Here is a 27,345-nt window from a genome sequence, read left to right as displayed (position 1 = left end):
CTTGCACCTGGTCCCAGAAACACCAGCCCCACCACTCTGTATGGCCTGGTCCCCCGCCCTCTTTCCCATCCCTCCCCATACCTTTCACTGTTCCTTGAACTGCCCAGGAAGGAAAAGCCACTTTCCAGGGCAGACTGTGTGGTCTGGGTGAGGATTCCAAACCCACACTAATTTCACAAATAACTTCTGGGATAAGCACATTCAGGTCCCATCCTCCTCACTTGAGGAGATCCTGCTCTCCCCTCCACTCCCATGTTCCCCACAGACAGCAAGAAGGCTTGTGCTAGAAGAAAACAGTTTATTTTTTTAAACAGAACTTTTTTTCAACCCTTGTTCCTCAGGGTTTTCCTTTTTTGCAAAGATACAGTATTATCTGAACAACTTCTGCGCATATATATATATATATATATATAAAATATATGTGTGTGCATGTATTTATAAACTTAAACAATCCTGCAAACCTGTGTCACTCATAGCAGCCCTTCCTGCTTCATACCAGAAAAGAAAACTCCAACAAAGGGCAAAAATGCAGCCCCTCTCAACTGGAGGAACTGAACCACATCCAGCTGTGGCTGGAGAGAATCCTACCATCTCCAGCTGGGAGGCTTTAACTTGAGTGTAAATGCATCTCTTTACAGCATTTCTGGACACTGGACACTGCTAGACAGTGCCATGCTGGGACATGTGCCACCCTCCCCTGTGCCCAGCCCTTGGGGAGAGCACACCAAGGACAAGGAGCAGCTCTTTAACAGGCAGCAAGTGGTCCTCACTCTGCAGGTGGGCTGTGACTTTCTAACTCCATTAAATACCTATGGGCAGAACTGGAGACATGGGAAAAAGACAAGGAGACGTTGTTCTGAGAGAGGTGGCCACAGTAACACAGACCAGCTGCCCAGAGCAATGTTCCTGCATATTCAAGAGTCACTGAGCAAGAAGCCTCCCAGAGGAAATGCTTTGTTCTGAGAGGTCCTCCCTGCCTTTGAGGAAAAACATTAACACAAACTGGTTGAGACAAAGCAGAGGCAAAGGTCCAAGCTGGCAGGCTGGGTGACAGAACACTTCTAGTCATAGCTATCATCATCATCAAAGTAAGAATCACAATCAGACTCATTATCAATCATAAAGTTGTCTTCATCAAGGTCATCATCGTCATCATAGTCTTCCTGCCACTGTGGATCATACTCCTCATCTTCAACCTCTTTGCCACCTTCATCTGTGTTGGGGGAGTCACACAGGATGGTATGTTTTTGCCTGTTGAGAAGGAGAGCATATGAGCAGAGCCTCTGCTGTGAGCATCAGCTGCCACCCAGCCCCACAACACCCTACTGTCACTGTCTCAGCATCCCCACCCAAAGAAACTCAGGAGAGTCCAGGGAGAGCAACTTCCACAACTGAGTCTGCCAGTGATGGAGCTTTCTTGATCACAGCTGCATACAAGCAGAGGTTTTGCTGGTTTCCCTACACCCCTATGTCACTTAAATTGCTACCGCAAACCACAAAACAGGATGCAAGTAATCCGTGTCTGTCATTCACTCTTTTGATGTCAATGAGCAAAGGAGCAAACTCTGCTCACCTGCTTTTTGTCTCCACTCACTCAGCTTCCCCTGTACCCTGCTAAGCAAACTCACCCTGTACATGCAAGGGCTGAAGCAGGCACATTTGCGAGTTTCAACCTTCTCTGAACAGCATCTCCTGAAGTCTGGAGCCCAACATGGAAATCCTATTAGCAGGAAAGAACAGCCAAATAAGAGAAAAACAATATGTGATTTGGAGTGTATTTTGCGCTGCAAACCCTTGCCCTGCACACACACAATCCTGAGTCCATCCCCATAGCTGATCAAGCCCTTTAGTTTGCCCACAATCAAATTAGACCAGAGCAAGACAAGCCACAGACAGGCATGTGGCCTTCACCTGTGTGGAGTGCCAGAGAATTGCAAAGAGACGCTCCTTGATCTGCCGCACCAACTCCAAACCCGCACGGAAGTGCTCTGCTTTCAGGAGCTGAAGAGAAGTGGCCAAGTCCTGGTACTGCAGCAGGGTTTCCTCTGCAATTCAAGGCCAACAAAGTCATGCTGCACCCCACACTCTCGAGGAGAGACCAAGCCCTTGGCTCTGATTATGAAGCTAGCCATAGCTACTTAGATCTCCTGTGCACATACATCCCTCTTTAAGAACAGAACATGTTGCTCTTTACTGCATCAATCTCCGCTGGCAGCCAAACTGCTCCAGTGGACTTCCTCAGAAATGACATCAAGAAGGCAAAAAAGGACTGGGAGAAGTGGGAGGCCAGCTGGGTGATGGAATATATGCTACTGCCCCACTACAGAGCTGCTGCTCTTTGAATACAGCTGGAAATGCTAGTCACTACTTCAAAGACGCCGCAGGACTTACCCAGAAGGATCTGTAGAGCATTAGTGAGCAGCTCTAGGCTCTCAGTCTGCTGTTCCACAATATCCATGCTCTCAGTGTCCTGGTTATAGTAGCTGTACACACAGGAGTAGGCCAGCACCTGGAAAAGTACAGATCTTGTTCTTAAGCACCCTCCTTCTGCTTCAGAGTGGGCAAGAAGGGAGCAGCACCAAACCCTCTCAGACCTCATTAGTGTCAGTGGCCTCTGGTCTGTGGCCATAGCCCAGTGACCCATTATGCCAAGTGACAGCAGTGCCAGGCTAACTAGAGCCACTGGCAGGACTGGAAATGAATGTGCAATTATTTTATACTGAGGTCTAAAATAACTGACTGATCCCACCTGCAAACCATCACAAGAACACAGACTGTAAGTGCATGACAAGTGTGACTGACCAGCAGGCAAAGGACCAGCACACAGGACCTAGGCAATGCTGGGCAGCCCAGGCTGAACAAAAGCGGCAATCAGCTAAGAGAATGGAGCCCAAAGGGAAGCAGGCTATACAGCACCAAGAGCCCACAACAAAGACATTTCAAAAAGTGGAAAGCTCCAGTTATGAATGAATGACCCCTAAAGCCATGTAGGCACCCAGCAGGAAATGAGATCACTGTTTCCATTCAAAGAAATGGGCCAGAAAATTCAGGAGCAGCAGCAACAAGCAACAGTGATATGTACCCCAGAAAACACATGGGCTACTACACTGAGAAGACAAAATAGGGTCAGGGACCCTTGTCCCATATGCCTCTCTCAAAATCAAGCCTACCTGCAAAACCAAGGTGTACAGGCAAAGTCAGTACTGCAAAGAAAATTCCCACCTCCTGCCTATGTTTCAGGACAGAGCAGGCATTACAGGCCTAAGGTGTCACAGGCTTACTGCACACACCCAGTGGCTGCACTACAAACCCTTTCTAATGTGGCTACCAGGACATGCAGCAGGTAACTCCATGCTTCCAAAATATCCATGGTTCATGAAATGAAGTTAAGAAAAGAAAATCGTAACATGAGCATCAAGAGAAACTTCCTAACTGTAACACAGCATCAAGAGAGCTTTCAAAGGTAAGTACCTTCACTGGGGCATTTCTAATAGGAATGGACCAAACCCAGTGAATGAAAACCCAAAATACAGACTTTGTGTTGATTCCATAGTGTCAACTTGAGCTAAGCTCCAAATCCTATGACCTGACTGTAAGGAATACTGCAAACAGCTCAACTCAGACTGAAAGCAGGGAAGGGCAGACATAAGCTCTTCCCCTGTCCTGATGCTATTCCTCCCCTCAAGCTTTCTCTGTCTCCCCTTGTTTGGGGAAGAGTAAGGTTGGTGTCTTCTCACTTTAAGAAAGACATGAAACACACCAACAGAATGAAGTCTAAACCTCAGCAAGACTATTATCCAGCCTTACCTTCCGTGCCTGTTCTAGCACTTTGCAGGCATCAAAAACAAAGGTCAAGTTCCTAATTTTTGGCATCTCTCTGATGGAAGAAATGCTGTTCCTCAGACTTACGGCAAATTCCTGCAATAGCCAAAGGAGAAGAAACAAAAAGTTCATGTCAGTGTCAAGCTCCACAGGACTGAAAAAACAGCAACTTCCACACAAATAATTGCTAAGCATCCTGAAGTGCCATCCCAGGAGATGCAGGCAGCAGCAGACCATTTAATGCATCCAACTATGACTTCTCTACTGTGCCATCACTTCAAAAGTTTACAGCATCTCAGCTCTGAGCAGAGCTCAGCCGTCAGTCACCATTGCTTCCAACTGCTACACCACTCTGAGCCCCTGAACACCACAAGTCAGGTGCTTGGTTTCCACAACAGACTTGATAGAAGAAAGCAGACACTGACTACTCCTTCATGTCAGAACCAGGGCAAAATGATCAGGCATCCCCACCTGGATGTGAAGCCTGCTTCTCAGCAGAGAAGACACTGACACAACAGAAACTGCCCTGCTCACCTGGGCTGAGGCAGTATCTGCAAAGGAAGGAGGAGGCCTTACCCTTGCGTGGTGATGGAAGGTGCACCTCTCGTTGTAATCCTGGAAACGCTTCTCCTGCCAAGCTGCTTTACTCACCTGAAAGGAAAGGTACAGGAACCTGCAGCATTTTCCCTCAAGTACCAGGGCTACCTGGAAATGCCAGTATTACTGGCAAATGCACAAAATCCAGAGTAAAGGGCCCAAGTGGAGCTCCTTACCATCTCTGAGAGGCTGTAGGGGCCTCTGAACACAAGCATGAACCAAGGAGATAGAGCAAACCACTCACCATAGCAGAGCAGTTGTAATAATCCTTGTGATTTGGCCTCCAAGGCTTGAGGCAGCGCCAGCAGAAGCCGTGATTACACTTTGCACATGTCATGCTGCAGAAGGACAACAGGAATCACTCAGTCCTAACAGCCACTTGCATACAGTTCCTTCCAGGGCTGCCCTACACCACAGCCAGGGATGTGCCACCCAGTCACAAACACAGTAGCAAACAAAAACATATACTCACTGCAGGCATCCCTCATTTTTCTCTATCTGAGCCTGGCAGTTTGGGCAGTGCTTTGAAATGAGCTTAGCCAGATGTTTGCTTTGGGCTTCACTTGTCATTCCCTCATAGTATCCATCATCATCTACCCACCGAGACATGTGGCTGCAGCTGGCAGGATAATGGGCCTGAAAGAGGGAGAGAGACAGGCAGTCAGCCACACAAAAGCACAAGGGTGTGTGCCAAAACTAAGACAGTACAGCCTGTGACCCAGCTCAGCCTCACCTCTGGGAAGCTGCAGTTGAAGCAGGATATCCAGGAGCACTTGGAACAGGCTGCTCCATAACCAAGTCCATCCTTAAGGAGGATCTGATCACAGCCCTGAGGGTTGGTGCACCACGTCAGGTTGGAGCAACACTCAACATAGCGTCTGAGGAGGGCTTTTTCATACTGTAATGAGAAGCCAGGAAGGACATTTAAGCCAGAGAAGCTGCATGGTTAGGCCTTACAAACAGGGTCTGGTGCTCAGGGCTATGCATCTCATCAAACAACTGCTCACAACAAAACAGCACACAGTTAGCTTACCCTTTCATTCCCTTTGTGTAAATTTTTCTATCCTCCCCACATCAAATCTGGAAGCTGTTCAATTTCACAAATTGCTGAGGTTGGAAGGCATTTCTGGAAATAAAAACTGGTCCAACCTCTCCAGCTTAAAGCAGGATTGCTCAGGACCATGTCCAGTTGGGTTTTGAATATACCCAAGCACAGAGACTACAAACCTCTCTGCCCAAACTGGTCCCATGTCTCATTACCCTTACTATTGAAAAAAAAAAAAAACCCAACACCAACAACCAGTTTTCTTATGTTTAAATATAATTCCAGGATTTGATCTTCATACAATAATCTAGTTATTTTGGGCTCAGGGTTGGACCAGAGACCTCCACAGATTATTGCAACCCAAAATATTCTATGACTGTATGTGTGACTCTGCATGAGACATTAACACTCATGCAGAGTCACACCATACCACTTACTGATCAAAGGGAAAACATAACATTTCAGTGAGAGCATCAGGGCAACTTGTTAAAATTAGCTGCTATTTATGTCCACCTGCAATAATTATTTCCTTTTATAAAACAGTCACAGCAAGAGGCTATTAAATCCTGCTTTCAGACAGGTGTGACTATGGGAATTGCAAAGGCAGTAAGGACTAACTGTACAGATATATGCACTAACTCCCCAAACACTTCCTATAAAAAACAAGACAAAAAATACACCTGTCAAACAACAGAGCAGTGAAAAAGAGACTGTTCTGCCCAGCAATTAACAGAGTCTGTCATGTGACAGCTACAGCTCTGCCATTGGGTGGGGAGGGCACTCAGCCCTACAAACTGAAAGAACAGAAAAAAAGCAGCTTCTGCTTTAGAACAAGCAGCTACTGCTGTCCCCTGATGACCCAGGACTAAGGTAAGCAGAGCTCAGAAAGCTTGGTTTAGAGATGTCTGCAGACTCACACAGACTTGGAGTGAAGATTATGTCTGATGTGGTTAATTCCTGCCATTCCCACAAAAACCTGAACTGCTCAAAGCCAGAGACTGATGGAAGAGAAAGGACATAGGGATCACTGATGCAGCAGTAAAATGAAATTGCTCGTGTTTTCATTTGGCCTAGATTTCTTTACTATTATTATTATTATTATTATTATTATTATTATTATTATTATTATTATTTTATTGCTTCCAGCACATCACGAGAGGATACTTGTCATGAGCTGCTACCATGGCTCTCATCTAGTCCTGAACTAATGATGTCCCTGAAATGTTTGCTGGAGAGATATTTAGAGGAAATATCACTGTGCTCTTTTGTTGATGTTATACTTTCCTGAACAGCTGGTATTGACCATAATCAGAGAACACAGACGAAATCTGGTTGGCCTCCACTATCATGCTGCCAGTCATAGTAACAGGAAGGGAAAAAGCAGCAACAAAATTATCTGATAGTGCTGACCAAAATGAAAGAGAGCTTGGGCACCCAGCAAGCACCCCCCCGCTTCACCTTGGCTATGATCTCCTCGGAGGACACGATGGAGTAGATGAAGGCTGTGGTGGGCTGAGCACGGCACTCAGATATGGGACAGGTGCAATTGACAACCATGTTCTGCTCAATGCGAGTCATGAGATACTCCCTCCAACAGGACTGTCAGGGCACAAGAGGAGAGATCAGACCTAAAGAGGGCCGTGGGACCCTGGAAGCCCTTCCCACCCAGCAGAGGGTGCACAAAACCCCACAAATCATGGGTAAGTATCCAAAAGCACAAAAGTGGGAACAGACAAATCAGGGGGTGAAGGATCACAACAAAAAAGCGAGCTGAGAAAAGAGAATGTATAAGCTCTAAAATTCCCCTCATAACACCTTCAGATAAAGAACAGCTGTTCCAAGTAGACAGCAACAATTCCCTGGTCAAGTAGCAGGAACCAAAGACCCCAGGACCTTCACCTTGCAGCAGTAGTGCATGCAGCAAAGGGTTGGTGGCTTCTCAGTGGGGCACAGCTGGTTCACACAGACTGGGCAGTGGGTTCCAGGGCTTGGGGGAGGCTGGACATCCTGCACTTGCAGCCCTGAGGAGATGAGCAGGGCCTCACGGTTCTCCACATAGCACTGGATCAGGAAATCCACATTCCACCTACAGTGCATGAGGAGGTGTTGAGCAACATCATCCGGTATGCTCAGAGTATCCTGGACCTGCTGTACTGTCTGGTTCATGAGCAGCTTTGCCTCCTCTGGACTGAGCGTGTGCCCCATTGGCACCTGCAGCATTGCCATGAGATACTCTTCTGCCCTGTCTGTGCCAGGAGTCAGCCTAACATGGAGAAATGTGTTGTGTTCACACAGGGTGGAGATGCACACCCCTCCACACCTGGTGACGTGCACCCCTACCAATGCAGGCTGTCTCTGTCGTCCTCCTCCAGAGATGCCTGTGCTGGCCTGCACTGGAAAGTCATCTGTGCTTGGCCGCCAAGAGGTGTTGTAGATTCAGCAGAGATGTATTCCAAGACATGAGGCCTCCCCTCCTGGCGCCGGAGATAGCCCTGGTTCAACAGGTGCAGGATGCAGGACAGCACATCCACGCTGTGGCAGCAGAAGCTCAGGAACTGCACCCCTGGCCCCAGCTCGCCCTTCTGACAGGCATCGATCACCTACGGCAGCAAGGGAGCCCCACTGCAGTGGCTGCAGCCCCCACACAGCCCCTGGGCCCCCTCTGCTCCACCCCGTACCCTGAACACCAGGTTGTCGATGTGCAGCTGCTTTTCCACCTTGAGGATGCGGGTGATGAGGCAGCACAGGACGTTCCTCTTCCTCTCCAGGGCGCTCACCTCGGCCCTCTCTGTCCGCAGGTACCTCTGCTGGGGCAGCAGCCTCAGCTGGCGGCCGGAGGCCTGGGCCAGGGCTGCCTGGTTCAGCCGCAGGGCACCTGGAGCCAGCACCCAAGCCAGGCTCAGCCAAGCCTCAGGCTGGGCCCTGAAGGAGCCCCGGGACACACGTGTGGCCGTGGGGCCCAAGCTGGGCCTCCCGCTGCCGCCTGCACCCCAAGCCCCAGCCACGCACACAGCCCCTGGCCCCGCCCCAAGCCCACACACAGACCCGAGACCCAACCACCCACGCTGACCCACATGGGCCCCGTGCATGGCCCCGAGCCCCACCCCACACATCACCCCCAGCCCCACAGCGGCCTCAGGCCCCGGCCTGACACACAGACCTGTGCCCCCAGCAGCAACACACGGACCCAGCCCCCTCGCTGGCCCTACGAACTCTAAGCCCAGCACCCCCTCGGGGTTCAGACCAGCCCCTCCCCCGAGTGCCCCAGCCCCACACTCACCCCCTGGAGCGCAGCTCCCCTCCAGGACGCCCTGGCCGTGGGTCAGCGGGGTCAGCGCGTGGTGCACCAGGTCAGCAGGGAGCCCCGTAGCCTGCAGCAGGGCCTCCACAGCCACCTCCTGCAGCACAGGGTGGGAGGGCAATGGCCAAGACCCACTGGCCACAGGCCTGGCCTAACCATGGGGTCCTGTGCCCCAAACACTGCTGGAGACCCCACCAGAAGGGAAGGGAGGACACGGCCCTGCCACGCTCCGGCCTCCACTGCCTCCCTCGCCCCACGGTGGCCCCAGCTCCTACCTGGGCGCTGTTGAAGCACAGCAGGATGTACATCTGCAGCGTGGACACGTGCAGAACGCAGTCTCCAAACTGCAGCTCGGCGTGGCCCAGCCACGTCCACTGCAGCCGACGGGGCTTCGTGCACTCCCAGCCCAGCTGGCTCTGGCCTGCCAGGGACAGTGTCAGCACCAGGGACCAGCCCTGCCAGCCGCTCAGCCCACCCCAGCACGCCACCACTCGTGGCTGAGCTGCCCTGGAGGGTCTGAGCACTCTCCTGGCCGCAGCACTCACTCTGCCGGCAGAAGTCAGCAAACTCAGCCAGGGGGGAGCTCAGCACCGCCGGGAAAAACCTCCCAGGGTTCTCCATGTAACAGAGCGGGGACACAGGCCAGCAGCGCGGGGACAGGGCCAGCACCTTCACCTCTGGCACATCTGCCACCGAGGCCGTTCCCAGCACCTGGGCACGGGGGCACAAGGCAGGCTCAGGTCAGGATCCAGGATTCTCTGGCAGCCTCCGGCCTCCCCACGCCACCATCACTCTCACCTCGTCCAGGCCTGTGTCCAGCTCCAGCAGCCGCTTATCCTGCTCCTGCAGCTGGAAGAGGCAGAACTGCCGCTGGAGCTCCTCTGACTCGGCCAAGTTGCTCAGCATGTCTTGGGGAAAGCGGCTGGGGAAGCACAGCCCGATCTGCTCCACAATGCCTCCTTCCAGCCACGACGGCCCTTGCGTCAGGAGCCGGTCCCCCAGGTAGTGCCTGCCACGGCCACCAGCTTCCGTCAGGGCTGGGCCCGAGCCCTGTGGCCATCAGCTGCCCGCCAGGAGACAGCCACAGCTCCAGGCCCGGCCCCACCCCATGGCACACGGGCCTGGCAGCACACTCGGCTCCCCTCCCTGTCCCCAGCAGGGAATGTGCCTCCGCACACCGGCAGCACCCACGGGCCCTCCACGCTCCGTGACCCCGTAAAAGCAAAGCGGGAGCGCCACTGCCACGCCAGGCCGGGCTCCCCCAGCACACCAGGCCACGCTGCACCAGGCCCCTGGTTCCGGGGAGACACGGCAGCCTCACCTGTAGAAGTGCTCAAAGGTGTGGGCAAGCTCCAGGCCGCTGAAGACGACAAAGGGCTCCAGGAACTGCTGCAGCCGCTCCAGAGGCCCCGTGCTGCCCGCGGCTCTGCGCAGCTCCTGGATCTGCACGTCAAGGTAGCGGGCAAACTGCTCGCTCACCTGCGAGGGACAGGGCTGGCTGCAGACAGGGCTCACCAGGTGCCCACAGGGCCGGGCTGGGGCAACATCCCTGCGGGGAGCAGCTGGGACACTCTGGCGCTCCCGGGCAGGGGCCGAGGGTGCCCAGGCACCAGCCCAGGGCAGGAGTGTGCCAGGCCCGGGCCCACGCTGGGACGAGCACCACGCACCTGAGCTGGGCACCATCTGGGGTGCCAGGGCAGGGCTCTGTGCCTCGGGGGAACAGGACACCACCCACCCCGAGCTCGCCCCAGTGCCACAGGTCAGGGCAGCTCCCCAGCCTGTGCCGAGGGCCAAGGCAGCGGGGCCGCGCTCCCTCGACTCACGTGCAGGGCAGTCAGGAAGGAGAGCTGCAGCAAAGCCCCTGCAAAGCCCTGGCCCAGGGCCAGCACGAAGGCGGCCTGCTGCCCAAAGAGCTCCTCCGTGGCCCCGCGCAGGCGCTGGTACAGCCGGCAGTAGCGCTCCGCAAGGTCCGGCGCCTGCCCCGCCGCCTCCAGGAACCGCTGCACCTGTGGGAGCAGCGCCAGGGCTGAGCCCGCAGCAGGACGTGCCCCTCCAGTGTCCCCAGCCCTGCTCTGCCCTGCCAACACCAACTGCCTGGGTCCCAGCCAGGGCCAGCTCGGGGCCCTGGTGCTGCTGTGGGGCTGCCAAGGTGGGAGCGCAGCTCCGAGGGCTGGGCAGGGGCTGTGGGGGCACGAGGGAGGCACAGCAGCAGCCCAGCAGGACAGAAAGCCCAACGCTGGACCTGTCTCCTGGCCTGCAGCATCAGCCTGGGCACAGGGCCTCCTGACACCCGAGCCATGCCAGGGTGGCAAGCGCAGCATGGCTGTCCCCACATCGCTCCAGGCTCTGTGGAGGCCAGCTACAGCCCTGTGCCCTCCCCACGCTCCCAGGGCACTTCCAGACCCCACTCCCTGCTCCAACCACCCAGGGCAGGTCCCATGCCCCCCCAGTCAGCCCTCCAAGCTCTACCTGCTGCTGCACCACGCCACGCCAGCACTGCGAGATTCCCCACAGGCCTCTCGGCTTCTCCACCACTGCCTTTGCAGTCCTGGCCAGCACCTCCTTGTTCTTCCCCTCCTTCCCACCTGCCAAGGGTCAACCTCAGGCTCAGCGTGGCTCCGTGGGCAGGCCCCGCACACTGACCGGCCACAGCAGGGCTGAGGGGATGCTGGGGAGGCGCGGCCACTGCTGGGGCGTGACCGCAAGCCTTCCCTGGCTCAGGAGCCTCCTGTGCCACAGGACGCTGCCCAGAGAGGCCCCACGGCCACAGCCTGGTGCTCCGGAGCACCGCCTGCCCAGCCCCGCGGAGGGCAGCCCCTGGCTCACCAGCTGCTCTGCTCTCCTCTGGCTCGGCGCCGCCGGGGTCCACGTGCACCAGGAGCTGGGTCAGGCGCCGCACGCAGGAGCCGAAGGGAGCCCTGCGCCCCGTGGCACGGCGGGGCAGCTCCACGCTCTCCAGGTACTCACTCAGCAGCCAGGCCAGGGGACTGACACCATCAGGGTCTGTGGGGCCAACCAGACTCAGAGCCAGGCACCTCTGCCTGGGGCACGGCACGGCTGGGTCCCGGAGAGCACAGGGTACCTGGGCTGGTGATGCTCTGCACCAAGGGGTTCACCAGGGCCTCCCAGAATGTCCTGCCCAGTGCCCGGGCTGCCTCGTCGTCAGGAAGGAAGCGGTTGGCAAAGCCCTGCTCGTGCTGCAGTGCCCCGTTCAGTCTGCAACAGCGACCGGGTGGCACACGGTGCCAGGGCTGGAGAACTCCCATGGGAAAGCAGAGCACACTGGTGGCTCCCTGCTCTGCCCCTTGCCACGGCACGACGGCTCAGTGGCCCCGCTCGACCCCAGCAGCCAGGGAGGGCCCCTCGCTGTCTCTGGGACCTGCCCCCAATGGCCCTCGGGGCCCTCGCAGCCGCTGCCAAACGGGCCCTGTGCAGTGCCTGTGGCCACGAGATCCTGCTGTGCCTGGCCGACCTCTGCCACATCAGGATGGGCCGGCCCCTGTGGGGGACCAGCATCCCCCTCTGGGGGATTAGCCCGGCTTAAACCCAGGGTACTCCAAGGCAGCCCCTGGCCCTCCAGAACCACTGGTGGCCAGGAAGGAGCAAGGGCCCCTCCCGTCCCGGTGGCACACCCAGCTGCTCCTTTCCTAGCCCCGCTGTCCCCTCACAGGCTGCCAGCCACGGCCCCCGGGGCCCTGGGACACCAGGGACGCGATGGCACAGCCAGGACACAACTCACCTGCCAAAGAGCTGCAGCAGCTGCCCCCGGTCTCGGCAGATCTCCTGGCTCCAGGCACGAGCCCGAGCAGTGCAGGAGAGGAACGTCCGCCGGCACAGCTGCTCCTTGAAGATGGGCCACAAAGTGGGCTTGGGACCCAGCACCTCGATGCCACGCACGCGTGTGTCAATGCCACCCTGCAGGAGAGCGGGACCCTCAGTTCCTCGGACGTGGCCCCGACGCCCCACGCTGCCCGTTCCCGGGCCCAGCCCCTGCTCCCCTACCTGCTGGCACCGCTTCACCCGGATCTGGATGATGGGCCAGAAGCGGGTCATGTTCTCCAGCAGGATCACTCTGCTGTCCGAGGGCAGGATGGTCACCTGCAGGGAGGCACTGAGCCCTCAGCATGACGGAAGCGGCTCCCGCAGCGCAGCTCCTGCCATTCCCACCTCCCCGAGGGCACCAGGGCCACACCTCCACGGGGCACAGCAAGGACCGGCCCGCCTCTCCCACGGCGACTCACCGCATTGAGCTCCGTCCTGATGGTGGCAGGGCTGTCCCCGCCCAGCACCACCACCCGCGATGGCATGTAGCTGGAGTCCTCGCTGGCCACCAGCATGCTCAGCTCCCTGCAGCACAGCAAACACGGGGCTGTCCCCACCTCCCTGCCCTGGCCCCTGACAGCACCACGCCCTGCCGGCCACATCCCGCTGCCCCCAGAACGGGGCCACTGTGGCAGGGCTGGCACAGATCCACAAAGCCCTCCCGGCCCAGCCCCACCTGATCACCACACCACACTGCATGTGCACAGTGATGAAGTGGGAGCCGCTGCTGCCGTTCGACTCCCAGTAGGTCCTGGGGTTCCTGTCCACGAGCTTGCTGGCCTGGTGCGAGTTGGAAGAGACCTGCACCTTCTCCCAACACTTGTCCTCCTTCACCTCCATGCTGGAGCCTGTGGGCAGAGCACGTGCAGCTTCCAGCCACCAAGCCACTTCCTGGGGCCAGCTCCCACTGCCTGCACTCACCTCGGCAGAGGTTGTGCAGGAAGACGTCAAAGAAGGGGATGCTGATGGGCTGGTGGCTCCGACGGTGCTCCTCAATCTGTCCCAGGACCAGCTGGGGGATGGCAAAAGGCTCTTACCAGGGGCCCCACGTCCTCCTCCCCTCACCCCACACAGGGCTGCAGCAGGCAGAGAGCACAAGGCCGTCCCTCAGTGCCGGGGACAGCCTGAGGGTCCCCAGACCCAGAGCCCCAGCACAGCCATGCCTCCCCAGGCCCACCTGGATGCAGCCGGCCAAGATGCTGCTCGTCAGCTTCTTGTAGAGGCCGGCGAACTTCTCACACTCCGTCACCAGCTCGAGCAGGGCCGGCGCCAGCGACGGGACTGTGCTGTGCTTTTCCAGGGCTTTGCTCAGAGCCTCGTGGGTGCCCACGTGGCACATCACCACCACGCAGTCCTTGCTGGCGCTGCCCAGGCGGTGCAGGAAGCCAACAACCTCCTGCAGCACCTGCTGAGATGGAGCCGTGAGCAGCCGGGGCACCGCTGGCAACTCCCTGGGTCCTCCCAGCAGCCGGAGCTGCAGCTCCATTCCCCTCATCCCAACCCCACCAGCGCTCGCCAGAGCCTGGCCAGGCACGGCCAGACTGGACACGTGGCCACCAGGACACGGACACGGCCAGGACAGCCGCTCCCACCTCTCCCAGTGCCTCGGACACAAGGCCAGGCTGCCACCTGGACATGGACACGGTCAGGACAGCTGCTCCCACCTCTCCCAGCACAGCCACCCCTGACTGCTGGCAGTCCCAGGGCCCCCTCACCTCCCAGCTGCTGCTGTGGGTGCTCAGGAAGGACACACAGGGCTCCACACACTCATGCCAGGGCAGCACATCCTCCTGATAACTGTCCAGGAACTTGTTCAGGATCCTGAGTGACACAGGGGGCCTGCTCAGGCCGGGGCACAGGGACAGCAATGCTCCAGGCAGCCCTGCTTCCCTGCCCCACCTGGAAGGCACCTCTCAAGGACTGGCAACCAAGGCTGCCCTGGCACCTTGCGCACCCCACCAGCACCCAGGCATGTCCTCCGCTGCCCCTGCGTGTCCCCGCCCAGGCACACGCTGCTCTGTCCCCACACGGCCCTGCACCCCAGGACAGCCCAATCAGCACCTGCCTACGTGCTGGGGTGAGCCTGCCACCAGGGAAGAACACCCCCACCACCACCCACAAACATGCACTGGGTCTTCCCAACATGACCACCCGCACTCACACACCTGCTGTGGGGGTCCCAGACCCCCCCAACCCCCCTGCACCCACCTGAGGATGCTCAGGCTCACAGCCTTCTCTGTCCCCAGCAGCTCCAAGCTGCGCAGCAACAGCCTGAAGCAGCTGTGGTCCTGTAGCAGCTGGGCCACCTGGCCAGCAGAAGCAGGGCCTTCGCCACAGAGCTGCCGCTCCAGGGCCACCACCACCTCCTTGGACAAGACGCCGTCCTCCAGGCCACCCAGGAGCATCTGCACGCCCTTCGGGTCCAACGGGACCTCTCTGCCTGCCGTGACAAGGACACGTGAGCCCAGCCCGGGCGCTCACTCCAGCGGCAGCAGCCCCTCAGGGCGCTCTGCCCTGCCAGGCGAGGCGGCCCCGGGCAGGGCGGGCAGCGCGGTACCTGCTGCCTGCGGGCCCAGGGGCAGCCGGTGCTCGGCCAGGCGATTGATGGCGCTGAGGGCCAGCACGGCCTGCGGGCAGCCGCCGCTCTGCCCGTCCCTCCAGCAGCTCTGCAGCACCGCCAGGAGACCGCAGCTCGCCAGCTGCTCCGCCAGGCCCTGGTGCCCATCCATCAGCATGTTCACCACCAGCAGGCCGTTCTGCACCCCTGAGGAGCCCCTGCAGGGACACAGCCGTGCCACTCTCCTCCCCCAGCCACACAGCCTCCCCTGCACCCGCAAGCCACCTGCCCGCCCTGCCCGTCCTTCCCCCGGCACATTCCCCCCAACCTCAGCCGCTCTCCACACTCTGCCCCTACCCCGGCACCCTCTGCATGGTGCTCAGGGCAGCAGGGATGGCGCTCAGCAGGCTGGCAGAGCCCTCGCTGGAGGCAGAGCCGATGCTGGCAAAGATCTCCCGCATCATCTGTGCGTCGCCGTGGTTCCAGGGCAAGGGCTTCCCACCGGCACCTCCCGGCTCAGCGTCCGCAGCTCCCACCAGCACCTTCAGGGCCTGCGAGGACAACAGCAGGGCAGCGGCACCTCCAGCACGGCCGGGGCGGCCCTGCCCGCCCCCCGGGCACCCCCGGCACTCACCGCCAGGCCGGCCTGCTGCACCAGGCCGGAGAAGCTGTGCTGCTGCATGCAGGCCAGCACGGCCCGCACGCCGCCCTCCGTGGCAAAGGGCACGCGCCGCTCGTACCGGGCCAGCAGCACGGCCAGCAGCCGCAGCGTCACCGCCACCAGCGCCTTCTCTGCCGCCTCCGTGCTCAGCAGCTCCACTGCCACCCGCACCAGCTTCTCCCTGCGTGCGACACCACACCTCAGCCGGGGCTCCTGCCACTGCCAGCGCCTCGGGCCCTGCCAGCCACCTCCTTCCCGCCCGCGCTGCGGCTGGGACGGCCCCGCCAATGAGCCTGCCTGCGACAAAGGGACACAAAATCCACCTCTCCTCTTGCGCGTACCCCCCTGCACGCTGCCACCTCCCGCGCTCCCAGCTCAGCACTGGCCCCCACCCTGCCCACAGGGCCCTCCCCAGGCAGCACGAGGGCTGTGCAGCACCCCAGGGCTCACCCAGCACTCCCGATGGTGCCCAGCCTGCCCTGGGCTGTGCCAACTTGCTGCTCCGACTTGGGCTCCTCCTCCAGCATCTTCAGGATGTGCTTGAGCCCAGCTAAGCGCAGCCCCACCGCCGAGCTGCTGCTCTGGATCACGTCCACCACAGCTGAAACGCTGGCCAGCGAGCCGCTCTCGCTCACTCCCTCGGAGCTGCCCAGCACTGCCCGAAGGGACGGAGGCATCAGGGCAGCAGCGACACTCCAGCAGCTCCCGGGGTGCCACGCACCCGCAGACCCAGCACCCGCAGGCCCCCCCACTTCAGGCAACCGCTGGCTGCACGGCCCCCCATGCCCTGCCCAGAGCCTTCCCCCGTGGAGGCAGCAGTGCCGCTTCCAGCACCGCGCCTGTGCCCCAGCGTCTAGCAGGACATTACCCTGGCTCTGCTCCTCCGTCACCTCTGGCAAGAACAGCCCTTCCCTCTCAAAGAGCTCGCTGAACAGCTGGGAATCCGACTTCACTGCCACGCTGCGCGTTTGGGGCGGCCCTGCGGCTGCAGAAAGCTCTTCCTCCGCCGCCTTGGCCATCGTGCCTTTGGGGCCGGTGCTCCTGCAGCCGTCGCCCTCGGAGCACACTGCGCTGCTCCCTCCACCATCCTGCTCTGCCCCCCTGCCGAGGAAGTGTCTGCCGTAGACACGGGAGCCGCGCAGGTCACACAGAGAGCTGCCCTGGCACTGCTTCTCCAGGACCTGCAGCACCTTCTGGGCCAGCTCCGCAGGCACCGACAGCTGCATCAGGGCTTCTTCATCCACCTCCGACAGCCGCACCGATGGATGGGGACAAGTTAACCTCGGGCTCGCCACAGACCCCACGCCCCTTGTGGCGGCCACTGGCAGGACGGACAGAAAGGCTGCACCGACAGAGGTGCCCAGGGCCGCTCCCCGCTGCCACCCTCCCCCGCCTGTCCCCAGCCCAACTCCCACCAGCCCACACCTCCCACCCGTGCTCAACACCCAGCTGCAACCGGCAGAATGACCCCACGGCCTCGCCTCGCCTGCCCAAACCTCGCTGGACAGTCACTCTTCCACTCAGGGGACGCTGCGTGTCCTCTCATCTCCACTCACTGCTCTGCTGGGCCAAGCTCCCCACGCTTTCACCATCCCCGCTCACCCTCCCATTTCTGTCCCTTTCAGGCTGCCCCTGCACAGCTCACACTTGCCATCTCCCCTGGGCCTGCTCCTTTCCCTAATGTCCCCCTTGCTCCTCCCTCCCCTTTCCCTGCTGCAGCCACTGGCCCCTACCTGCTCTCCCTGGTGCTGCTGGATGAGACAGGTGATCTCTTTCTGCTCCTGTGCTTCCAGCTTCCTCATGAAGAACAGCAGCTCCCACCACTCGGCACGGCTCAGTGTCTCTGCAGCCTTAGGCAGCCGCTGCCCCAGGTAAGGCAGGGAGTACAGCCCCCCCAAGGGCTTGCACAGGAATGGCTGTGGAACTGCAGGAGAGCAGAGCAAGGAGGGACACTGTCAGCTCTGACAATTCCCCCATCCTCTGCTGCACACTCCACATTTCAATTCAATTTCTATGTGAGATATGATGCCCAGAAAGAGTTATACACAGAAGTGAAACAGAGCTCCTGCTTCTCCCAAAATCAGAAAGACCAAGAAAAGGAGAAGTCTAACTAAGTTTGTTTTAAGTTAGACACTGCACAGTGACATGAAGTATTTAACTACAAGAGGTAGAAGCCATTAAAGCCATCTTTTCAACTGGCAGTATTTTCAAAGTGTGCAATTAGCTACTGATCTTATCTACATTCTCTCTTGCAGCAGGTGAATCCAAACCACTCTCCACAAAAGATATCCTAGAAGATCACAACTGTGATAAAAGAGTTACTTCAATTGGTTTCCCTGGCCAGAATCACGTCAGATGCTGAACAAGAAAGGGGTATCTGCAGTCTGGATTCTCCCTTTTATTTTCTCCCAGTACAAGGGCAATGTTAAAGGATTCTAGGAGATCCTGCAGATGTCTCATGAAAACAGTGCTTTAATACTTTAACACCTTGTTAAAAGCTTAACAGTATTAAGTTAAACAAATTGTTGCTACGTTAATGCTTTTGAAAATCCTCATCACTTCCTTAAGGAGATTTGAGTGCCCCTAAACAGCTTCATCTCGGAGAAACTCTATGTTTTGGCAGCTTGTTCAGTTAATTCAAACACACAGTTCTGACAGTTGCAGTTTATATCAAATTTTATGCCTTTTATATCATTACTTTTATTATACATCTTGACAGAAGTCTAGGGTTCAGAAACACTCCATTCAATCACAAGCCATGCAATTACTTAATTAGCTTTACATGGTCACACAAACTAATAGTGCTTTCTAAACCCAGCCTGCTGCTTGGTATGCACTTGACCATATAAAAGTCACCGCTCCTATCCCACAGGATAATCAGAAAGAAAGAGATGATATACACACACAGCAGAATCTTACCTGTGTCTAGATTAAAGCTCTTTCTCACACTGTATTCCTTTTCCTGAGCAGCAGGATCTTCCCATTGGTCCCCAAAGCCAATAATCTCCAATATGTGCCAACGCATCCAGTAAATCCGACCCGTTGACTGCCATAAAACCTGCAGGTGAAACAGATCCAGATGATCACATTTGCTCACTTGTTCAATCTTCTTGCTACATTTGTCCTCCCATTTCCCAAATGCCTGGAGACAGCAAGCACTGTTCAAGTAGAAGACCACACAATTTGTGTACAGATTTCAGCACACACATTGTCTAGTTTTGAGGCATACCATCTTTACTAACTTCCTGCCCTGGTGGTTTTTAAAAAACCACCAACTTTGCCTGCAACCACTACAGATCCCCAGTTAATCACACCTGTTCCAAAAGTGCCAAGCTGCAGGTGCCTTGGGAAAAGCAAAGGAAGAACATAACCAACACTACCTCAAGGCAGATGAGCTGTATATAAAGTATTTCAAGGTACTTTTATAACCTTGGTCATTCATCAACCCTCTCAAACAGGTTTTGGGCTCTTGACAAGCATGTTTCAAAGGCAGCAATTGTTTCTTCTGCTTTGTCCAAGTTGCCTCTCAAAAATCAAAAGGATTTTTTTACAGTTTCTCACACCACAGTGTTACATTTAACCTTCTGAGCAGAAGGAAAGACCAGCAACAGCAAGTACAACATGTCAGTAACGTTAAAAAACAGCAGAAAAACGTATGGTTTGCTGTGGGAGACAGAGGAGTAGAAACTCCTGCAATTAAAGGAGGCTTTGATTTACAACCCTGGAAGAGACTAGGTCTGGCTTAATTGACAGAGATTTGTGGACTTTAAGCAAAAGGATTACAAACTTGTGTTCCCATCATTATAAGTAAAATTGTACACTGGGTGTTTTGGTGAAGGGTTTTAAAATATAATAGTGTGATTTTATATAGTTTAAGTTAAGAATTTAGATGGTATAAGAGAGACATCTGTGTGTACGTGACATGAGAAGTTATTGGTCAAAACATAAGGTGCATTGCAGTGAGAAGTGCCACAGGTGATAGGTCATTAATCTAAAACAAAGTGTCGTTTTAAGTATCTATTGGATTAAAAAGTTATAAATTACGATGTAACCCTAAATCTTGTGACTAGTCGCCATTACTCGGAGGTGTTGTAAAAGCTCACGCCTCGACTGATGCGTTTGTTATTTTAAACAATAAATTCGTGTAGTTGCATAGTCCCATCCCTGAAAAGTTATTTTCCTCCGACACGTGAAGCGCGAGAAACGGACAAGTGGTGTCCCGACAGTTTGCCTACTTCACTGAGCCCTTTTGGAGTTACACCAGTGCTGCTATGAACCCATTGTGCTGGACAGCTAAAGAGATGAGATGCTGACAGACTTTGGGATGCACTATATGGAAGGAAGTTGAGTTAAACTACACACAACACCAAATGGTCTTCAGGATATCTCTGACCTAAAATAGTTATGTACCAAATGCCATCTCAAAGGAGTCATGGAAAGATATGGCTGCAGGACCAGACACAACAGTGGAACTCTTTCTTTGGAAAGGCAAGGAAAGCAACAGAAATCAGAGCAACAAAGGAAAGATGAGCGGAGGTAAGAGACAGACTCATGATGGACTGGCCCAATTACCATTCAGACCTGGTTTTGTCAATTGTGTGAGCCTTACAAATAACTTACTGAAAACAAGAGCCTGGATGGAGCAACTGCAAATTCATTCAACATAATCAAACAGAAAAACAGACAAGAGAGGGAACCCAAGGGACCAACAGGACAAAGGGAATGGAAGCTAACAGTGCGCTTCAGCTCAACATTGAAGCAAAAACCTTTTGAATTTTATGTCACTGGGAACAGGAGAAAAATATGAAAGGATCTTGGTGCTCTTTCCAAGTGCCCAGTTCATTAAAAGTAAAAGCAAGTACAAGTTTACAAGAAATAGAAATCACAATTTTAGAAAACACAAATATTAGAAACAAAGAAGCATATGGACAAAGAGAGAATCAGTAGGAAATACATTTCCTTTGCAATTTATCTTTATGGAGTGGGTTATAAAAGAGGTTCATAAACCACTTAAAAATAAGATGCAAAGCAGTCATTCAACTGGGGGGGGGCTGAAATGAAACATCACCTATGCATGGCCCAGAACTAGAAAAGCCTTTTAACTGAGGCACATGGAAGACAGGGAGGTGATTCCAGAAAAGCAGGGGCAAGTCTTGCTGGGCCAACCTAGTGGCCATCTACGATGGAGTGACTACATCAGTGGCCAAAGGAAGAGCTATGGCTGTCACCTTTCTGGACTTCTGTAAGGCCTTTGACACCACTGCTCTGCTGGGCCCACAACATTCTTCTCTTCAAACTGGAGAGACACAGATTCGATAGATGGACTATTTAGTTGACGGGGAATTGGTTGAATGGTCATATCCAGAGGTCAACAGTTCAGTGTCCAGCTGGAGATCAGTGACAAGTGGTGTCCCTCAGAGGTCTGTAGGGGGACCAATACCATTTGATATCTTCATCAATGACAACAGTGAGATCGACTGCAGTCTCAGCAGATTTGCTGGCAACACCAAGCTGAGCAGTGTGGTTGACATGTCTGAGGGACGGCGGGATGGCATCCAGAGGGACCTGGATGAACTCAAGAAGTGGGAACCTCATGAGGTTCAACAAGGCCAAGTGCAAGGTCCTGCACCTGGGTTGTGGCAAACCCCAGTACCAATCCAGACTGGAAAACAAAGGGATTGAAAGCAGCCCTATGGAGGACTTAGCAGAACTGGTGGATGAAAAGCTGGACATGACCTGGCAATGTGCACTCAGAGACCAAAGAGCCAACCATATCCTGGGCTGCATCAGAAGCAGTGGGGCCAGCCGGTGAAGGGAGGTGATTCTGCCCCTCTACCCTGCTCTGGTGAGACTCCACCTGGAGAACTGCATCCATCTCTAAAGACTTCAGTACAAGGCATGGATGGACCTGTTGGAGCAGATCCAGAGGAAGGCCACAAAAACAGTAAGAGGGATGGAACACCTCTCCTATGAGGAAGCGCTGAGAGAGTTGGGGTTGTTCAACCTGCAGAAGAGAAGGCTCCAGGGAAACCTTACAGTGACCTTTCAATACTTCGAGGGGGCTTGTAAGAAAGATGGGGACAGACTTTTTAGTAAAGCCTGTTTTAGAGGGTAAGCAATCTCAGCAGCACAACCCATAAAAAACCAGACTAGCAACCCACCCCTCCAGCTCGGAAAGGTGTGTTTTGGCTAGGACAGATGTAGACAGTGATACACATTATGGCACGCCTGTCATCCAACTTGCTGCACATAAAGACATCATTAGGAATTCATCAGTCACCCTGGTCACTCCCGCTGCCATTCCAGCCAGAACAAGTCTCCCCATGACCTACCTGTACTGTGTGCATGCTATTCGTGCTCTGGAGAAACTCGCCTTCCTCCCCAGCTCTAACATCACCACAGTCCTCCAGCAAGCGCACCCGCATGCCACGCACCAGGTTTGCCTGCAAGTACTCCACATAGTCACTGCTGTCTGCGAAGTCTGATGCAGTCAGGAAGGTGCGGCCTTGCTTTGTGTGGGGACCATGATTTGAAGACAACACAGGCTTTTGGACAGGAGTGCTGGCTGGAGTCTTGTGCTGGAAGATGGAGCGGGCAGGGTGAGGCTGCAGCTCCCGTTGGGGCAGCGGCTCTGCCCTGTGGCTGTGGCTCCAGCCCATCACGTGCACCAGCTCCAAGATGAGGTTTGCCATGGCCATGCTGAACTCAAACTCCTGCTTCACACGGCTCCTCTCCTCAGAGACAGGGCTGGGCACAGCACAGCCCTGCTGCTCCTCTCCCTGCTCCACACCACCGCTCAGCTTGTCCAGGAGAGAAGTCACACACAGGTAGCGCTTCACCAGGACAAACAGCTGCTTCCCAGGGATCTGCAACAAGCACAGCTGTCACACTCAGCCTGCAGAGCACCTCCAGCCCCCAGCTCCCTCTGAGCCACCAGCTCATTCCCAGGCAGGCTCCCGTGAGAGCTCCGGACCAGCTGGCAGCAGCAGAGACCTCTCAGCCCACCCTCCCCTCCCTGCTCGCGGACAGGGCTCTCCAGGTGCCTCTGCACCGCCCCCAGCCTCACCCCAGGCCCAGGTCCTGCGCCGGCTCTCCCAGCAGCCAGTCCTGCTCACCTGCCCACCTCCGACTACCCTCTTGTCCCGGACAAGGGCGCCAGCCCTGGCCCCCACTCCCACCCCTCCTGGCCCCTCCTGCCCCGCAGGCCAGGGCTGGTGGCAGGGTCTGTCCCCACCTGCGGGAGGTGAATCCCCTCGAAGGACATGCAGTGCTCTGCAGAGGACGTGATCTCAGCAAACAGCTCCAGCAAGGTGCAGCGACTGTCAAAGTCCATGTGCTGCTCAATGCCATCCTGCCGGCTCAGGCACAGCAGGACATAGGCCCGGCTCCCTGCAACAACAACAACAACTCTTCAGGCCCCTTAAAGACAACCCTCACCCCACCCTCCCTGCGAGAGGCAGAGCCGCAGGGAAGGAACAGCTTTGCTGCTCAGTGTCACCTGATCCATGTTCTGTCCCTTCATCTGGACTGGCAACACTTTGCTCCGCAGTGTTTTTTCTACCCCTAATGCTGCAAGATTCTCACAAAGCAGCAACCCCAAATAACTGACTCCAGAACAGGGTCCCAGGGAAGAAAAGAAGTCAAGTTTTAACCTGAATCAGCCCTTCATCTGCCCCACTTCAGAGCTGCATGAACTCAGGCACTAGGACAGGGAAAGCCAGATCTCCTGTGGGATACACCACAACCAGCAACATTCCAGGTGTATCTAAGCCTAACCAGGCATTTCCAAGCCATGGCAGCTCCTCTTAAATGAGGACTAGTCTCTATCCAGGGCCTGAGGAAAGGCTCCCTGCCAAGAATAGGCCAGAGACTTTCCAGCTGACAGCATGCAGCAGAGTCACCCCAACACTCTGCCAATCTCCTTGGCCTAAGTCCTCCAAACAGTTAATCAACATCCCAGCTCAGAAACCTGGCAGGGGAAAGAGTTTCTAACTCCCAGAGCAGTCCAGACAACTACAACCAAGGAAGCTTGGAAGATCCAGACTGATTCTTCCCCTTTTGCCAGCAAGCCCCGAGACATGCTGCTTCCCAGGCATCTCACCCCTCCCAAAGGCCTGGCACCCCTCAGCTGCCCAGCAACACCTCCTCAGAGGCACCGAGCAGGAGCAGCCCCCACCTGCATCATGTGAAGCCAGAGCCCGCAGCATCTGGCCAGCGCTGCGGCGGATCCGCTTCTCCTTGTGGCCCAGCATCGCCATCAGCAGCTCCAGGGCTCCCGTCTCCCTGAAGGCGCCCGCCAGAGAGCCGATGCTGGCGTAGGCGCCCAGCACGTGCACCGTGCTCAGGATGGAGCACTCGGGCGTCCCGGCCTCGGCCACCTGGCGCCCGGCTCGCTGCACCAGGCTCCTGACATCGGCCTTCATCTCCAGCAGCGAGGCTTCGTCCAGCGGCACATCCGCCGCCAACGGCCTGGGCGCCTTCTCCTCTCTCGGCCGCGGCCCTTCCGGCCTCCTCCGGCCCAGCAGCGCCGGGCAGCTGGCGCAGACCTCTTCTGCAGACATCCACATGGAGATGTGCTCTGCCTTGCTCTCTGCAGAGGAGACACTGCTGCCTCCCGCTGCTTTCTCTGCCGAGCTAACGACGCTCCACTGCACCAGGTATTCCGGGCGGCCGTCGTGGCCTCGCCGCTGCCGGAGCAGCTCCTCTGGGTAGGCCTGCAGTTTGGGCCCCAGCTGCACAAGCAGGGTGCCATTGTGCTTCTCATTCACCATGGCAGCAGATGGGTCTGCAGAGACAGAGGGGAAGCACGGTCAAGCTTTTATTTCTGAGCTGCATGCTGGGGAAAGCGTGAACCAGCACTGACAGTAGAAGTGGTTGAGGCATAGCTTTTGATCCTGAGATCCTACAGCCAAGGTAAAGCTCTGAAGGAAAATCCACTTTGCAGAGGCTAACATTCTCCTCCCAAGACAATAAGACAGTTTTTCATATACAAAACCTGTTCCCAGCATAACTTGCACACACAGAAGGAGGTTCTCTTCAAAAAAAACAAACCTAACAAAAAAACACCAAGGCGAAACGGGCCCTCTTATAAGACAGCAAATAATGACAGGAGACTGGAGTCCTGTTCTCAACCCTGCCACTGCCTGTATCACCCTCACAAGTTGCTGCTTCTGAGCTTCTGTCTTTCCTCTTGCTATCTACCATTTGTAATTGTTTAGACTGTGAGTTTGCCAAGAGCTCATGGTGCTCTCACTGTGCATAGGAACCTTCACCTCACCAGGCCCTGAAGAAAATAATGAGCAATTTCTCAAATCTAGTTCATACACATCAAATCAGGTCACTACCTGAAAGTCTCTCAGTATTTCCTCCTTGGCCTCTTCTCAGAATTCTTTGCCTTTACAATGCTTTGTCAATGGACAGATTCCACAGAATTAAAAGAGTGCTACTCTCTGTTACCTGATTGTTCTGCATCTTGGGACTACAAAGAAGACACAGTGCTTCTCTGCTTTCATCCATGCAAAGAGGAGCATGGAAATAGTTTGCTGTCCAAGACTGAGTGCCAGCAATCAGCAAGCCAGCTGCAGACAAAACCAGGGACTGAGTTCACAAAGGATTCCAGATCAGGCTGATAGGAAGGATCTCAGAGGAGCTCAGTCAGGTGGCAGTGGGAAATGCTCCTACCACTTGCACACACTGGCAAGAGAAGCAGTGAAGCAAGATGCTGTTCAGCTGGTGGTAACACGAGTCATTGTCATAAAAGGAGTGAAGATACCACAGAAACAGTTAATCCGTGTTTAACCAAAGACGATCCTAACCATCAAAGACTATGACAAGCACATTAAAAATATTTTCCAGGTGCAGAGAGAAGCAGCCTGAACTCCCAAGAAATTCATACCGACCTTCAATTGCGCTGCCTTCCTTGCAATTTGCAGCAAGCCAGATGGGAATCTTCTTGCACTCTCTGTAATAAAAAGACCAAGTTATTCTCCTGCGCTTTGTAACACCACAAGCCAAAGAACTGTTTTCCTTAAATGAGCTTGTACAGTGCACACACACAGAGGATAGTTCGCACCGACGTGCCTCAGTCCCGGCGCCGCGGAACACATGGGCTTTCCTCCGGGCCGTCCCGGACACCCCGGCGAGCCGCGCCCCAAGGCCGGACCCTTCGCTCACCGCTGTCCCGCTGCCCCGCCGCCCCCGGAGCCACGGCGAGCCGGGCAGGGCTCGGCAGGGCCCAGCCCTGGTGCGCGGGGAGCCAACTCACCCCGACGCGGAAAGAAGGAAGCGGCCCTTCGAGTGCCGGTCCGACCCTGCCCACGGCCCCGGAGCGGCCCCAGGCGGAGGCGCGGAGCGGCCCCGGCGCCACCCGGAGGCACCGGAAGCAGCACGCCGCTTCCGTGTCCGCTACGGCAAGCGGCGAGGGGCACGGGAGTGGCGGGAGCTGCGCGTTCCGCGCCCGCGTTCTGCCGTGTCCCCGCCGTCCCTCAGAATCCCAGGATAGGTCAGGTTGGAAGAGACCCCCATGGGTCATCTGGTCCAACCTCCCTGCTCAAGCCGGGTCATCGCAGAGCACATGGCACAGGATGGTGTCCAAATGGCTCTTGAATACCCCCAGTGAGGGAGGCTCCACAGCCTCTCTGGGCAATCTGTCCCAGTGCTCGGGCACTGCTCAGTGAGGAACCTCTTCCTCATGGTCAGGTGGAACTTCCCGTGCCTCAGTTCCTGCCCGCTGCCTCTTGTCCCATTGCCCGGCACCGCCGAGCAGAGCCTGGTCCATCCTCTGAGCCCTCCCTGCAGACACTGACAGACATGGATGAGGTTCCCTCTCAGTGTCTCTTCTCCAGCCTGAACAGGCCCAGCTCCCTCAGCCTTTCCTCAGAAGCGAGGGGCTCCAGTCCCTTCATCATTTGCCACCCTCTGCTGGACCCTCTCCAGGAGCTCCTTGTCTCTCTTGTCCTGAGGAGCCCAGAACTGGACACAGCACTCCAGATGTGCCTCACCAGGGCTGGGGAGAGGGGCAGGATCACCTCCCTGACCAGCTGGCAATGCTCTTCCTAATGCAGCCCAGGATGCCATTGGCAATGTGCCACAAGGGCACTGCTGGCTGCCCCACACGGGTCCCTCAGGACATCTCACGGCTCCCAAAGGGGTTTCAGGCCTGAGCTGGCACGAGAGCGCAGGGGCCTGTCTGCAGCCATGGGTCACAAAGCTGCTGATCCCCCACAGCGGCTGCACACCAGGAACGGTGGTGAGTGGTGGAAAACCATGAAAGGCTGGAGTATCTTCTGATTCCCCTGGCTAATATTAGAAACGAGAACAAATGGAGGCTGTGAGCTGAAGAGTGCATCTGTTAGAGCAAGCTGCTTTTTGGTAAGTGGTAATGTTGTGCTGTGTGTTGGTACCATTTCTCTGGTGATTAATTGTCTTCGTCAAGGGCTGTAGCAGGATGGGTGGCAGGAAGGCTAAAAGCATGTCATGTCAGCACTAATATTATTACTGCAAATGCACCATTAATCAAGAATTACAGTGCAGCAATGTCA

General features: G+C 56.0%; 1 protein-coding gene across 3 annotated transcripts; it reads right to left on the bottom strand.

Moving 5' to 3' along the window:
* Positions 1-284: 284 nt before the first annotated feature.
* On the bottom strand, positions 285-26,182 carry LOC138107696 (cullin-9-like). Of its 3 annotated transcripts, none has more exons than XM_069009245.1 (42): positions 26,070-26,182; positions 25,705-25,766; positions 23,982-24,590; positions 23,040-23,194; positions 22,138-22,671; positions 18,725-18,863; positions 17,539-17,729; positions 16,674-17,049; positions 16,256-16,460; positions 15,779-15,986; positions 15,502-15,695; positions 15,145-15,362; positions 14,796-15,027; positions 14,303-14,408; positions 13,765-13,995; positions 13,509-13,599; positions 13,264-13,435; positions 13,007-13,112; positions 12,768-12,863; positions 12,505-12,680; positions 11,848-11,981; positions 11,592-11,768; positions 11,235-11,350; positions 10,589-10,771; positions 10,087-10,244; positions 9,564-9,774; positions 9,311-9,476; positions 9,041-9,186; positions 8,745-8,862; positions 8,143-8,339; positions 7,805-8,064; positions 7,364-7,727; positions 6,923-7,063; positions 5,153-5,317; positions 4,892-5,055; positions 4,664-4,757; positions 4,399-4,473; positions 3,808-3,918; positions 2,392-2,509; positions 1,912-2,045; positions 1,629-1,720; positions 285-1,251 (listed from the first exon to the last, which is right to left on the bottom strand). In XM_069009245.1, the coding sequence occupies exons 3-42, from the start codon at positions 24,574-24,576 to the stop codon at positions 1,062-1,064; spliced, it is 7,539 nt and encodes a 2,512-aa protein (XP_068865346.1). In that variant the 5' UTR covers positions 24,577-24,590; positions 25,705-25,766; positions 26,070-26,182; the 3' UTR covers positions 285-1,061. The 3 variants fall into 3 exon arrangements, with proteins under 3 accessions (XP_068865346.1, XP_068865345.1, XP_068865347.1); XM_069009244.1 differs by having other exon boundaries at positions 13,765-13,992; positions 26,070-26,090; XM_069009246.1 differs by lacking the exons at positions 285-1,251; positions 1,629-1,720; positions 1,912-2,045; ... (5 more) ...; positions 5,153-5,317; positions 6,923-7,063 and having other exon boundaries at positions 7,625-7,710; positions 26,070-26,090.
* Positions 26,183-27,345: the final 1,163 nt, after the last annotated feature.

This window comes from Aphelocoma coerulescens, chromosome 3 (assembly GCF_041296385.1).
Source record: "Aphelocoma coerulescens isolate FSJ_1873_10779 chromosome 3, UR_Acoe_1.0, whole genome shotgun sequence".
Taxonomy (NCBI): domain Eukaryota; kingdom Metazoa; phylum Chordata; class Aves; order Passeriformes; family Corvidae; genus Aphelocoma; species Aphelocoma coerulescens.
This window is presented reverse-complemented; position numbering and strand designations above follow the sequence as displayed.

Bases quoted from the DNA above. Each gene is read 5' to 3' on its own strand.
- LOC138107696 (XM_069009245.1), bottom strand. From the start codon at position 24,576: ATGGTGAATGAGAAGCACAATGGCACCCTGCTTGTGCAGCTGGGGCCC. The intron at 23,195-23,981 runs GTGGGGGCTGCT...TTGTTGTTGCAG, and splicing joins TCTGGCTTCACATGATGCAG to GGAGCCGGGCCTATGTCCTG. The intron at 15,987-16,255 runs GTGAGCCCTGGG...TGTCGCACGCAG, and splicing joins GGCACCATCGGGAGTGCTGG to GGAGAAGCTGGTGCGGGTGG.